Below are 13,766 nucleotides of genomic sequence, written 5' to 3'. Positions count from 1 at the left end.
GGATGGAGTCTTTGCTGTATCAAGACATCCTAAACAAAGACTATGTATAGTAGAGACCCAGGCAATGCAAAATGAAGTGAGCGTTCTCTTGGTGACACCTGTCACACAGCTCTCCCTCAAATCAAGTGGCTGTGGCCTCGTTGGTGATGTGCAGAACCCCTTCCTCATGGTGTGCCCCTGTGAGCTGTAATGCAGACATTCAATAACCACTTTCTGAGTGTCAGGGCTTCTCTGGGTCTTCCCTTTTCATCCACATGGCCACCCTGTGAGACAAGCACATTTAGTATCACGCCCATTTTCGAGACTAGAAAACTGAGGCATTGAGCTGATACAGCTGGGATTTGAACTCAGGCCGCAGAGCTTGGCTGCTGAACCACTGCACATTCTGCCCCTCGGAGGAGCAGAACCTGGAGGAAACACAGGCGTGGAGAGCGGCCATGTGGGAGGCTGTCAGTGCCTGTCTGGGCTGGGTCCGGTGGGTTTCAACTGTGGCAGGGCCAGGGAGGAGTCAGAGAGCTGGGCTAATGTGGTTCTCCTTCTCTGCAGCGTGCTGGACATTTTCCCCACTGTGGTAGCCCTGGCTGGGGCCAGCCTGCCCCAAGGCCGGCACTTTGACGGTCTGGATGTCTCCGAGGTGCTCTTGGGCCGGTCCCAGACTGGACACAGGGTAAGTGGCGGAGGCGTGGGCCCACACCTGGGCTCTTCATCCAGGCCTTTGTTGCCTTTGTGCAAACAGAACTACCCTCAGAAGGTCAGCCCCTGCAAGGAGCCCTGAGGGGTGGATCCTGGGAGATGATCCCTGCTTTGCACTCCGTGCCCGTCACCCAGCCAGCTCATCAGTCCAGATTCACGTTTAACTGTGCGTCACGGGTGGGCCTATGTGGGTGCTTACCCCTATGATGATGGTCTCCCTCGCATGTATTTAATTTTCTGTGAGTTGCATGAGATGGCTGACTGGTGTCTGTGACTTGTTCCTGGTGGGTCTCCCCAAGTAGAATAGAAGTTTCCTGAAGGCAGGGATCCCAGCTGTCAGCTCACCATTGAGTTTTCAGTGGACCTCACGGCACCTGCCCGCAGCCCGCATTCTGTCCATGCGCAGTGGATGAACGAACGAACGAGCCAAAGATGTCTGGAATGGCAGGGTCGGCAGCGTCTTGTATCCCTGCGCCCGGGCACTGGACACATACATCCCTCTGCGGCCTTGGCAGGGACCTTGGGCCTCAGTGCCCTCCTCAGTGCACGGTCAAGCACACAGAACTTCGGCCTGGTGGCCCTTCCCTGTCATTTCCATGTGTTTTCCTTTCACCGAAAGGAAGAGGGCGTGGGAGGAGGGACGGAGGCGGAAGAGCGCACACGCTGCTTTGTCAGGGACCGGCACTTCAAAGAGTCTATTTATGTCTCTTCTGAGGGTCACCTGGAAGTGACTCAGATGTGCTCAAACGCACGGTGGCTGTGGTCACTGGAGCTGCCCTTCCCACTCACCCTCCCCCGGCCAACCGCAGGGCCCGCCGCGGTTTGGTGCCCTTTAACGCAGCCGCTGGGCCAGAGGTCCCCTGGGAGATTGCGCCTCTCCCGGGAGTGCTGGCCCTGGAGAGCTGCGCCTCGCCCTGCTCCCCAGGGTGGCTTCCGCCGGGGCTGGAAGTGAGCGGCCATGACCCTGAGGCTTATCTGCCACGTCAGGAGAGGCGCTCCTGCGTGTTTACTACCGCGGCTCCGAATAGAATCCTTGGGGTCACCAGGAAGCGGCTCCTTGACGTGGGCGGCCCTGCCTGGGGACGCCAGCTCCTGCACGGGGGAGCTTCCGTTCTCAGACAACCTCGGCTGCGGATGCCAGGCGCAAGCTCCTGGTGGGGATGCCCCTGTGGGAGTGGGGGCTGACTTGCTCTTCTAACCACAGTGAAATGGCGGGAAGCTGCGGAGGGTTTCAGCAAGGTTAGAAGCACGCAGAGGTTGGCACCTGTGGGCCCCAGCAGGTCCCTGTAGGTGTGAGCCAAGAGGCTGAGGCAAGACTCAGGACAACAGGGGGTAGCTGCTGGCCCTGAGTTTGGCTGTGGTCGTCTCTGGTCACCTGTCTCTAATATAGCCGAATAATAGGATTAAAGAGAATAAGTTGTCTTGCATTGCAACAGCTGTGGGGAAGTCAGCGAGTGATTTTATATTTGTACAGATAAATATACAGATGTCTAAAGATGCATGCATATATACATGTATACTTAGTTTATTTTTTAAAGACCTATTTATTTTAAAGGCAGAGTTATAGAGAGGTAGAGGCAGAGAGAGAGAGAGACATCTTCCATCCTCTGGCTCACTCCCTAAATGGTCACAACGGCCACAGCTGGGCCAGGCCGAAGCCAGGAGCCAGGAGATTCATCCATGTCCCCCACGTGGGTGCAGGGGCCATCTTCCACTGCTTTCCCAGGCATATTAGCAGGGAACTGGATTGGAAGTGGGGAAACCAAGACTTGAACTTGCACCCTTATCGGATGCCAACACTGCAGGAGGAGGCTTAACCCACCATGCTATAGCACCAGCCCCAACTTAGGTTATTTTAAATAAACACAAGCTGTTCACCTTCATATGTGCCCTGGGCTTTCGAGGGTCCCCAGTGCAGGGTGTTGCTCAGGAGTTGGGTTCTTGCCTGTTTTTTTTTTTTTTTCTACGATTTTAGTTGAGAAGTAGAGTTACAAACAGTGAGAGGGAGAGACAGAGAGAGAGGTCTTCCATCTGCTGGTTCACTCCCCAAATGGCCACAATGGCCAGAGCTGGGCTGATCTGAAGCCAGGAGCCAAGAGCTTCTTCTGGGTCTCCCACCCAGGTGCAGGGACCCAAGCACTTGGGCCATGTTCTACTGCTTCCCCAGGCCATAGCAGAGAGCTGGATCGGAAGTGGAGCAGCTTCGACTAGAACTGGCGCCCATATGGGATGCCGGCACTGCCCTGCCGACACAGTGCTGGCCTCCTTGCCTGTTTTCCTGTTTTGCAAATCAAGAGACTGAGAGTTGAAGAGAAGCAGCCCCAAGCCACAGGCCCTGTGGCTGCCCCTCCAGGTTATACTGACAGGTTCAGGACAAACGGTGTGCTACTGGGTTTCACGCTGCATAGGCCTCTGTGACCCTCTTCATCCACCTCTTGGGACGTCACATCTATGGTGTTCAAATACCGCAGCCGGCCCCATCCTGCACATTCTTGCCCCTGCTCCTAGACCCGCATCTAGGCTGGGAGGGGGAGGGGCACACAGGCTCAGTCCAGCTCTGTGCTGTCCTGCCTCCCAGATGGAGGCTACAGGTGCTGATGTCTCCACTGGTCAAGTCATCCCTGTCATCACCAGGTCCAAACACTGCCGACCAGGGACGGGTTTCTCTGCTGGCTCTCAGCTGGAAGAAGCTATGCATTGAGGAAACAGAGCCAGGTGTTGGGCTCCAGAACACCCATCACTTCTCTTAGGGAGGCCCCTAGTGGTGAAAGACCTCATCGGAGTGGTTGGCAAAGGACTGACTGTGCCAGCCACCCCTTGTGGGGACAGTGAGCGGTGCACCCCCACCTGACGGCGGCCCCGGGGGAAGGAGCCCACCTTCTGGGGATGCTGTGCAAGTGTTGGCCTCGTAAGGGACCTCTGGCATGCTTAGAAAACAAAATAAAGCAGACACGCGCTCGGCTAAGAAAGGCGAGGAAGGAGACACAAGTTTACGGAAGACAAAATCATGTTTGAAATTCAGACCAGGCATCTGTGGAGCGAATATCTTCAGCTGCAATTCTTGTGTAAATTTGCCAGCCTCCTTCCTATGTTGATATAAACAAAGAAAGCTGTAATCAGTCTGGTCAAAGGAAAAAAAAAAAGTGCATGGATGAGTTCTTCAGGATCCAGCCACGCATTTCTGAGAATGAGGCATCCCACAGTTTTGCTTCCTCTTGGGTTTTGGAAGTCGCCTCTGGTGATGCTGCGTTAGCATTCCAACCGCAGCAGCCCCCTACCCTTGATGGGATTTCTGTTCCCCAGACTCAAATGATGCCGGAGACCTGGAGCAGCAGACCGACGGCCGCCGCCTCCTGGATGTCTGAGTGCATCAGAGATCCGTTGACAATAGTTTTCCAAGTCTCCCACTTCCTGCCATCTCAAGAAGGAAACAAAACAGTCTCCTGCGGTGGGAGCTTGGCTTTCTGCGCGGATGGAAGAAGTGAGGTTTTCAGTTACAACTTCTTTTCCTGTTTGGAAGGAGCCTGCTGTCATCAGGAGCGCGCGGGGCGTGTGCAGGGATTGTCACGAGAACACGGAAGCAGCAGGTGTGGGGCGAGCCCCCCCCCCCCCCGGGCTGGCATCCTCCCAGGGCTGTGAAATGGGGGTGGGGGAGACAGCTGTTTACTGCTCCTCCAACAGATGTTTCTCATTTTTTTTTCTCATTTTTTTTAAGCCCCATGGAAACTTTGAATCACGTAAGCGCCTTTCCAGCAATATATATGGTCATGATTCATACCAGGGCAGTCTCAAGCATCCAGCTCAAACCCACCAACCTACCAAGGACACTGCCCTTTTATTTTCTACCAACCTCTTCCCTTGGGAGCCCTGAATTAGGTGTTTCCATTCTTTGGGGGGGGGGGGGTAATTCTTTCATCTGTGACCCGATGAGGAAAGGTTTCCTCGGCCCAAGTACAGTAGGACTGAGTCATAGGTGTGGGCGTCTGCGCTCAGAGGCTGGGCTGTGCCCGTTGTTGGAGAAGTCACAGATGCCCCGTTACACCGTCGTCGCTCAGGGGAGGGCTGGAACAGGCCTGGGTGCCGAGGAAGCTGTGGTTCCAGGAGAACTGAGCGTCACTTGCATTGGGCTCCCGGGGACCCTTGTGAAACACGCAAGTCCCCGGGCCCCATCCTCACATGGAGGGATGGGGCTCGGGCAGGGCCAGTCTCAGGCCACGGGACCTGTGCAGCCACAGCACCCACCTGCCCACCCTTCCCACCCCAGCTTGCATTTTGAAGGGCCCTGTGCTGGGTTTCAGTGTCTGCTCGTCTATCCTGGTATTTCACATTTGTGAGCCACGTACCCCCGAATCTCAGTTTGCACGGGGCCCTGGAAATTACAGAGTGGGTACTGGCCTAGGACTCTGACCTTCTGCCCACTGGGGCAGAGCTGTAACCCACGCTGATAAATTAACCAGCAAAGTAACTGTTCGCTGGCACCTCTGGAAGTTGGCCGATGTGGGCTGGTGGGCTGTGTCCAGTGTGTGTGTGGGGGTGGGGACAGGGCTGCTGGGGAGGGTGGACCCGGGGTCTCACTAATCAGTCCTGCTGCCTTTCACAGGTGCTGTTCCACCCCAACAGTGGGGCAGCTGGACAGTATGGAGCTCTGCAGACTGTCCGCCTGCGGCAGTACAAGGCCTTCTACGTCACCGGTGAGTGGGTGCTGCCCAGGTCTGCCTCCTGCATGCGTGCCTGCATGGGGACCCTCAGACTCCCGCTTGGGGCTCTGAGCTGTGGCTCTTTGGGGACCTCTCAGCATCTCTGGCGGTGCCACCCACCAAACCCTGGCCTGGCAGAAGGGCTCACGGCAGGCCCTGTGGACCCAAATGAGGCTTTTCTGCTGGCTGCCCAAGTGTCCAGCACGCTCGAGCTCATCAGGCACGTTTCTGCAGCCCCTTTGCATGTGGAGCACGCTCTGTTCCATTTTACGCTTTAAATACCAGTGTGGCTGAACGTGAAATGGAAGCCTGGAGATATTTTAAAGTGTAATTTACTTGACGGTGGACTGTTGCCGAAAATAGACTGTAGAGGTCTAGTTAGCAAACTGCCGGAGAAGCCTCCCTGCGTCTTGGTTCTCTCCGGCGGTCTTCGCTGTGTGTTTTCGAAATGTCATCCTGGGTCAGCATGGTTTTCTGAGTCTTCTTGCAGCTGGCTGAATTCAGACTTGGACTCCTGGGTCCTTTCCCCTTCTGATCTCATTTCTCCGAGAGCTAGGCCCCTCTCCCTTGATATCCATGTTAAAATCCCTGTGAGCTTTTATGGCCCCAGACCAGATACCACACTGATCAGAAAGCTGCCTCGTGTTGTCCTTGCTGGGCAAACTGGGAGAGCTCTGGTGTCCACCTCATCGCGCCATAGAAACCAGTCGCTGATGCACCTGTGCTGTTTCCTCTACCACTTTTAACCTCTCAAAACTCAGAACTCTTTAAGCTCTTTATTTATTTATTTTTAAGGATTTATTTATTTATGTGAAAGGCAGGGTTATAGAGATTCAGAGAGAGAGAGAGAGAGAGAGAGAAAGAGAGAGAGGTCTTCCATCCACTTGTTCACTCCCTAAATGGTTGCAATGGCCAGAGCTGGGCCAATCTGAAGCCAGGAGCCAGGAGCCTCTTCCAGGTCTCCCACACAGGTACAGGGGCCCAAGCACTTGGGCCATCTTCTACTGCTTTCCCAGGCCATAGCAGAGAGCTGGATCGGAAGTGGAGTAGCCGGGACTCGAACTGGTGCCCATATACGATGCCGGCACTGCAGGTGGTGGCTTTACCCACTACGTCACAACGCTGGCCTCTATCTGTGTTTTTAATAAAGATTTATTTTTGTAAGTCAGAATTACAAAGAGAAAGGGAAAGAGAGAGAATCTTCCATCTGCTGGGTCACCCTCCAAATGGCCACAATGGTCAGGGTGGGGCCAGGCCAGTGCCGGGAGCCAGGAGCTCCTCTGGATTGCCCACGCTGGGGAAGCCCAAGCACTTGGGCTTTCCCAGCTGCATTAGCAGGGAGCTGCATTGAAAGTGAAACAGTCAGAACTCGAACCAGCTCCCGTATGGGATGCCCGCCCCACAGATGGCAGCTTAACCCACTGTACCACAGCGCAGTCCCCTCTTTAAGCTCTTTATTCTTTATCATTATGAAGTTCTTAGTGCAGTATCTTACACTTAGTATGAACCCTAACTTTTTTTTTAAATGAATGGAAAGCAAAAGACAAAAAAGCAAAAATCTGGGATCTAATGCAGATTCCAATTTGATTATTTAATGCTGGAGCTTTTCAAAGAATAATATAATAAAAACCAAAGATGGTTCTTCTCTGAGTGTACATAAGTGATCCTGAAGAAAACGTGGCATAGAAACAAAACAAGTTCTTGGAGTTCGTAACTTGAGGGCTGTTAGGAAGCTTTGATTCTCCAGAATCTAAAACACAAAGCAGTCGGATGTTTGTCATGGTTTCAGATGAAAAGTTTCGAGATTAGAGTCCGTACATTACATTATCTGCAAGGCATGGGACCTCCAGGGTGAGCCAATTTCAGAAGTGATAGCCCTGCCAGAGTGCTTGGCACCGTGATGTTGGAATCATAAATGTTGCTATGAAGTAATTGGGATGCTTAAAATGATCACAGCGAGACAGGAATTCTAATCCCCGGGGAGGCCTGTTCTGGGGAGTCACCGGGCTTCCAGGAGAGTGGAGGGGCAGGGCGGAGGAGAGCGGGGGCTCTGAAAGCGCTGTGACCAGGATGGAACACTGGTGTGCTCCAGTTCCTTATTGCTGGTCTCCTCCCCACCACCCTGCCCCTTAAAATTCGCATCCTGTTTTCCTACATCTGCTTTGGGGGGAGCTGGAAGAATCTGTTGCATTCAGTTTGTCAGTGATGTGCCCTTCAGTGCTGAGCTTATGGTGTTGTGGTCATGAAGCAGGAGCAGCTCTTAAAAGACAACTGGGGCCAGCGCCATGGCACAGTAGGTTAATCCTCTGCCTGCAGCACCGGCATCCCATAGGGGCGCCGGTTCGAGTCCCGGTTGCTCCTCTTCCAATCCAGCTCTCTGGTATGGCCTGGGAAAGCAGTAGAAGATGGCTCAAGTCCTTGGGCCCTTGCACCTGCATGGGAGATCAGGAAGAAGCTCCTGACTCCTGGCTTCAGATCAGCGCAGCTCCAGCCTTTGTGGCCATTTGGGGAGTGAACCAATGGAAGGAAGACCTTTCTGTCTCTCCCTCTCACTGTTTGTAGCTTTACCTCTCAAATAAATAAATAAAATCTTAAAAAAAAAAAAAAAAGGACAACTAGTGTGTCTTGACGTGTGGTGTCAATTAAGGCACCTTACTATGTTTAGGTTTCTGGTTTTTGTTTTCAGTAATTAAGGCAAACTTCACACACACTGAAAGGCCTGGATCTAAAGTGCACCATTTAGTGGGTTTTCAGAAATGTGTACACCTGCGTATATGTCCCATCCTTTTGTTGTGGATTCTCTTGATAGGTTTTTAAATGTTACACTGACATTACATTCCTGGATAAACCATGCATCATGACATGGAATTGTTCTTTTTAACTCTTGCTGCATTTGATTCGTCACGATTTTGTCTTCAGTTTTCCTTTTTTGTCATGTCTGTGTCAGGGTTTCTTGGATCTCATTTTCTGAAACGGTTTGTGTAAGATTCTGTTACTACTTTCATGTCTGATTGTGTTCATCCATGAAACTGTTTGCCTGATTCAGCTTTGTGAAACTTTTGCCCCATGTTTTTCTTCTAAGAGTTTCATTGTTTTTTTAAGTAAATTTTTTTTAAGAATATTTATTTGAAAGTCAAGAGTTAACACAGAGAAGGAGAGGCAGAGAGAGAGAGAGAGAGGTGTCTTCCATTCATTGGTTCACTCCCCAGTTGGCTTGTAACAGCCGGAGCTGTGCCGATCTGAAGCCAGGAGTCAGGAGCTTCCTCTGTGTCTCCCATGTGGATGCAGGGGCCCAAGAACTTGGGCCATCTTCCACTGCTTTCCCAGGTCACAGCAGAGAGCTGGAGAGTCAGCACTTGAACTGGCACCCATATGAGATGCCAGCGCTGCAGGCAGAGGATTAACCTGCTATGCCACAGCGCCAGACCCAAGAGTTTTATTGTTTAAGGTCTTACATGTAGGTCTGTGATCTACTTTTAGTTCATTGTTTATATTTATTAGGGAAGGCTCCAACTTCATTCTTCATATGTTGAGATCCAGTTTCCCCAGCACCATTTGTTTAAAAGACTGTCCTTTCCCTATTAAAACTCATTCGATCAAATATGTGAGGGACTATTCCCTGGCTTTCTAATCCATGCCGTTAGTTTATATGAGATTGTTTGGTTGGGTTAGTCTGGGATCCTTAAGATTTCATGTGAATTTTAGGATAAGTTTTTAAAAAATGTCAGGGTTTTTGTAAGGATTTCCATTGAGTTTGTAGATCACTTTGAGTACTATGGACTTTTTAATATTAAGCCTTATTTCCAATCCATAAACATGGGATATGTCTCTATTTATTTATATCTTCTTTAATTTTTTCAACAATGTTTTTTCTAAAAGATTTATTTATTTATTTGAACATCAGAGTTACACAGACAAGGAGAGGCAGAGAGAGTGAGAGAGAAGTCTTCCATCTGCTGGTTCATTCCCCAATTGGCCGCAATAGCCAGAGTTGAGCCAATCCGAAGCCAGGACCCAGGAGCTTCTTCTGGTCTCCCATGTGGGTGCAGGGTCCCAAGGACTTGGGTCATCTTCCACTGCTTTTCTAGGCCATAGCAGAGAGCTGGATTGGAAGTGGAGCAGCTGGGACTCGAACTGGCACCTATATGGGATGCCAGCACTGCGGGCGGTGGCTTTACCCATTACACCACAGCACCAGCCTCAACAATGTTTTATAGTTTTTATTGTACACATCTTTTACTTTTTTTGTTGTTGTCAATTCCTAAGTATTTTGTTCTTTTTGATATTATTGTAAATGGACTTGTTTCCCTAATTTCTTTTTTAAATTGTTCATTGTTAGTATTTAGAAATGAAGCTTATTTTTAGGTTCCAACTTAATATACTGTTATTTTGTTGAATTCATTTATTCTGTGTGTGTGAGTGTAATCTTTAGGATTCTCTACTTATAAAAGTATCTGCAAAAGAGGTAATTTTACTTCTCCATTTCTGATTTGGGTGCCTTTTATTTCTTTTTCTTGCCTATTTGTTTTGACTGGCACTTCTAGAACAAATAGATGCCTGCATCTATTGATAGCTCATATGATTTTTCTTCTTTAGTTTTTTGATGTGATGGATTACCTTAATTGATTTTCAGATGTTGAGTGAGCCTTGCATTAATTACCTGGAATAAATCTCACTTGTTTGTAATATATAGTTTTTTAAAAATCCATTTTTGGTTTAATTTCTTAATATTTTGTTGAAGTTTTTTCATCTGTGTTCAAGAGAGACATTGGCCTACAGTTTTCTTTTCTTACAATATCTGTGTGTTTCAGTATTAGGGTAATGCTGATCTTGCAGACTGGGATGGGAAGTATTCCCTCGGCTTCCATCTTCAGGAACAAATGGAAGAGAATTGGAATAATTCCTTCCTTAACTGTTTGGGAGAAGTCATCAGCGAACCATCTGGTCCTGGTGCTTCCTGTTTTAGAAGGTTTTTAATTATTACTTCAATTTCTTTCATAGGTAGGCGCCTTTTCAGATTGTTTGTTTCTTTTTGTGTGAGTTTTGGCAGATTGTATTTTTCAAGGAGATGGCCCATTTCATCAAGGTTATCATATTTATGGGCACAGATTGTTCACAACATTTCCTTATTGTTCTTCCAGTACCCGTGGACTCTGTAGTGATATCCCCTCTTTCGTTTCTTTTCTTTTCTTTTTTTTTTTTTTTTTAAGATTTATTTATTTGAGAGTTAGAGCTAGAGACAGAGAGAGGGAGACACACACACAGATTTTCCATCCACTGGTTCACTCCCCAGATGGCTGCAATGGCCAGGGCTGGGCCTGGCTTCTTCCAGGTCTCCCATGTGGGTGGCAGGGGCCCAAGGACTTGAGCCATCTTCTGCTTTTCCCATCCATTAGCAGTGAGCTGGATGGAAAGTCGATCAGTTGGGATACAAACCAGCGCCCATTTGGAATGCTGGTGTTGCAAGTGGCAGCTTTACCCATTATGCTACAACACCAGCCCCCAAAGTTATTTATTTTTCACTTGAAAGGTAGAGAGACAGTGACACAGAGAGATCTTCTATCAGCTGGTTCACTCTCCAAATGCATGTTACAGCTGGGTCTGGGCCAAGCAAAAGCCAAGAGGCTGGAACTCAATTCAGTTCCGTCCACACTTTATTTTACTCTGCTTTCTTCTTGATTGGATGATTTCTCAGAACTAGAAAGCAATTTATATCTTTGATGTATAGTTAAGTTTTTTTTAATTTTCCTCTGGCTTCTTTAAAGGTGTTTTTTCTTCAATTGATTTTCTAAGTTTAAAAATGGCATATTCAGCTATGGGGTTTTTGTTTTTGTTATTTATCCTGCTTCATGTTCCCTAACCTTCCTGAATCTGGGGTTGGTGTCCGACATTAGTTTGGGGAATCCTCAGCTCTCTATATTTTGCTTTTGTTTATTTGATAGGCAGAGAGAGGGAGAGACACAAAGAGAAAACCAGTGGGCTCCTGTCTGCTGACCAACTCCCCAGATACCCACCATGGCCAGGGCTGGGCCGGGCTGAAGCTAGGAGCTGGGGACTCAGCTCAGGTCTCCCGCACGGGCGTCAGGAAACCAGTGGTTTGAGCCCTCACGGCTGCCTCCACGGCCTGAATTAGCAGGAAGCTGGAGCCAGCACTCTGATACGGGATGAGGGTGTCTTAACTGGCACCTTCACCACTGTGCCTGACACCCCTTCCCCCAGTCCATACTGCTTCAAATAGTTCCTTTCTTCCTGTTCCTCCTCCTCCTCCTTCTGGTATCCCCTATTGTGTGTAGTTACATTGTGCAGGTGCCCCCAGGCTTGGATATCCCGTCCTGCTTTCATTCTTTGTTCTGTGTGCTCTCTGGTTCCTTCCGAGATACCCTCGAGCTCAGCCATGACCAGTCTAATCCTGAGCCCATGAAAGGCTCTCTCCACTTCTGTCGCAGGGCTGTCAGCACTGGTGCTTCTCTTTGGATTCTGGGAGTGTCCATCCCCCTGCTACAGGGCCTGGCTGTCCCTGCCTATTGTCTGCTTTCCCATTTGAGAGCCCTTTGGATCCTAGTCTTCGGGGTTTGCCACTTCCTCCTCTCTACCATCCCTGAGCCTGGTTTTGATGCTTGCTCTGTCTCTTCACACTAGTTTTTGCCTTTTAGTATGTCTTGTAATTTTTCCCTTGCTAGCTGGACATGATGTCCTGAGTAAAAGGAACTGTGATAAACAGGCCTTTGTGGCGAGGTGTGGGGTGGGCAGGTGAACTGCAATCCCACCAGGAGGTCTCGGTCTTTTGTTGAGCCTGTGACCAGGGACTGTGAACCTCCTAAGTGCTTCTTGGTCTCCCTGCCTCCACCTTAGGTGGGACAAGATAGGCAGGCTGAAGTTGGTTATTTTCTTTCTCCTATGTTGGTTGGGCTTTGGAAAAAAAAAAAAAAAAAAAGCCCAGTAATTTAGGCTCTTGTATGACAATGTCTCCTGATGGCAGGGCTTATTAAGAATAGGATCCTCTGGGGACGGTGCTATGGCATAGCGGGTAAATCTACCATCTGCCAGCATCTCATATGGGCAACAGTTCGAGTCCCAGCTGCTCTTCTTCCGATCCAGCTCTCTGTTGTGGCCTGGGAAAGCAGTGGAAGATGGCCCAAGTGACTGAGTCCCTGCATCAATGTGGGAGACCCGGAAGACGCTCCTGGCTCCAGATTGGCTCAGCTCTGGCCATTGTGGCCATTTGGGGAGCGATCTAGCAGATGGAAGACCTCTGTCTCTCTTTCCCCCTCTGCCTCTCTGTAGTTCTGCCTTTCAAATAAATAAGTAAATCTTTAAAAAAATGTAGAATGCTCTGACGTGTTCAAAAACTGTTACCTTCTCCTCTGCCTCCTGGGAAGCAGGCGGGGGTGGGGGGGTGGGGGGGTTTCCAGCACTTACTGTGAGAACCTGGCTGAGGCCTTGGGGGCGACACTCGCTGGAGTGGTGGTGGCGAGGGGACTCTCAGTGCCTGGGTCCCCTGTGGTTTTTCTCTCTAGGACTTGTCTGCACTGGGACCCCAGGAATTTGCCAACTATGGTTCGGGTTTTCCGCTCGCCCTTCTGGTTCCCGCGGAGGTTTCAGCTCCCGCAGCTGTGACTGCACTGCCTGTCTGTTGTCAGAGGGCGAGGGTTTGCCCTCTGACCTCTGTGAGTTTGTTCTGCTTTCCACTCCCTGTAGGGATGGAGAGGTGACTTCCCAGCTGCTGACATGCCAAACTGGAAACTGTCAGCTTCTTATTGAATAGTTTTTTAAAATTGTGAACTGGACGTGGTCGATGGTACCTTGTAGAAATTCTGGCTCGTGTTATCTGAGTGTGGAGTTTTGTTCTCCCGGGCAGTTAATTGGTGGTTGGCTCCCTTGAACTTTTCGAGGCTTTATACTTTGTTGGGACTGGTCTTTCAGGTTGTGCCTTTTCTCTTAGGTAAGGCCCCTAACTCTGGAACCTGGTCTTTACTTGTGGCATGAAGCCTGTGGGACTTCAGTGGGGAATCTACAGTTCTTAACAAGTCTGATTTGATGGGATGCACACTCTGGAGCAGAAGTGCCAGAGCCCTCTAGCCGTTCTAGAACCTCTCCGCCGGGCATGCGGAGTTCAGGGGTCAGCCAAGGACTTGAAGAGAGCGGGTAGGTAGACTCCCTGTGTACCTCTGGATCAAGATCTGCCCCATGAGCTCCCCTCCTTTGTGGGAGCCCTGTGACGCTGCAAGCCAGAGACTGCAGCTTTCTTCCCTACTTCTGCTGTTCGTGCAGCAGACTGCGGAGTGTCTCCTGGGGAGAAATTCAACTCAGACTCAACCTAGTGTGACAGTTCCTACCTGTCTGGGTTATTTCCTGGCACCTTCAGTTTTTTCTTTA

General features: G+C 49.9%; 1 protein-coding gene across 5 annotated transcripts in view; it reads left to right on the top strand.

Annotated features, from left to right (window-relative positions):
• ARSG (arylsulfatase G) overlaps window positions 1-13,766 on the top strand; it is a 132,127-nt gene that overhangs the window by 115,185 nt on the left and 3,176 nt on the right. For 3 of the 5 annotated variants that reach the window (XM_051825882.2, XM_051825880.2, XM_070060404.1), the window contains exons 10-11: window positions 547-667; window positions 5,294-5,384. In XM_051825882.2, coding sequence (XP_051681842.2) covers window positions 547-667; window positions 5,294-5,384 — 212 coding nt within the window. Of the gene's footprint in view, window positions 1-546; window positions 668-5,293; window positions 5,385-12,907; window positions 13,275-13,332; window positions 13,536-13,766 lie in introns of those variants that run through there. The other 2 variants (XR_007911558.2, XM_070060405.1) reach the window with 2 other exon arrangements.

The sequence above is a fragment of the Oryctolagus cuniculus genome, chromosome 17 (assembly GCF_964237555.1).
Source record: "Oryctolagus cuniculus chromosome 17, mOryCun1.1, whole genome shotgun sequence".
NCBI lineage: Eukaryota > Metazoa > Chordata > Mammalia > Lagomorpha > Leporidae > Oryctolagus > Oryctolagus cuniculus.
The sequence above is the reverse complement of the archived record's forward strand: the minus strand, read 5'-3'. Positions and strand labels throughout refer to the sequence as shown.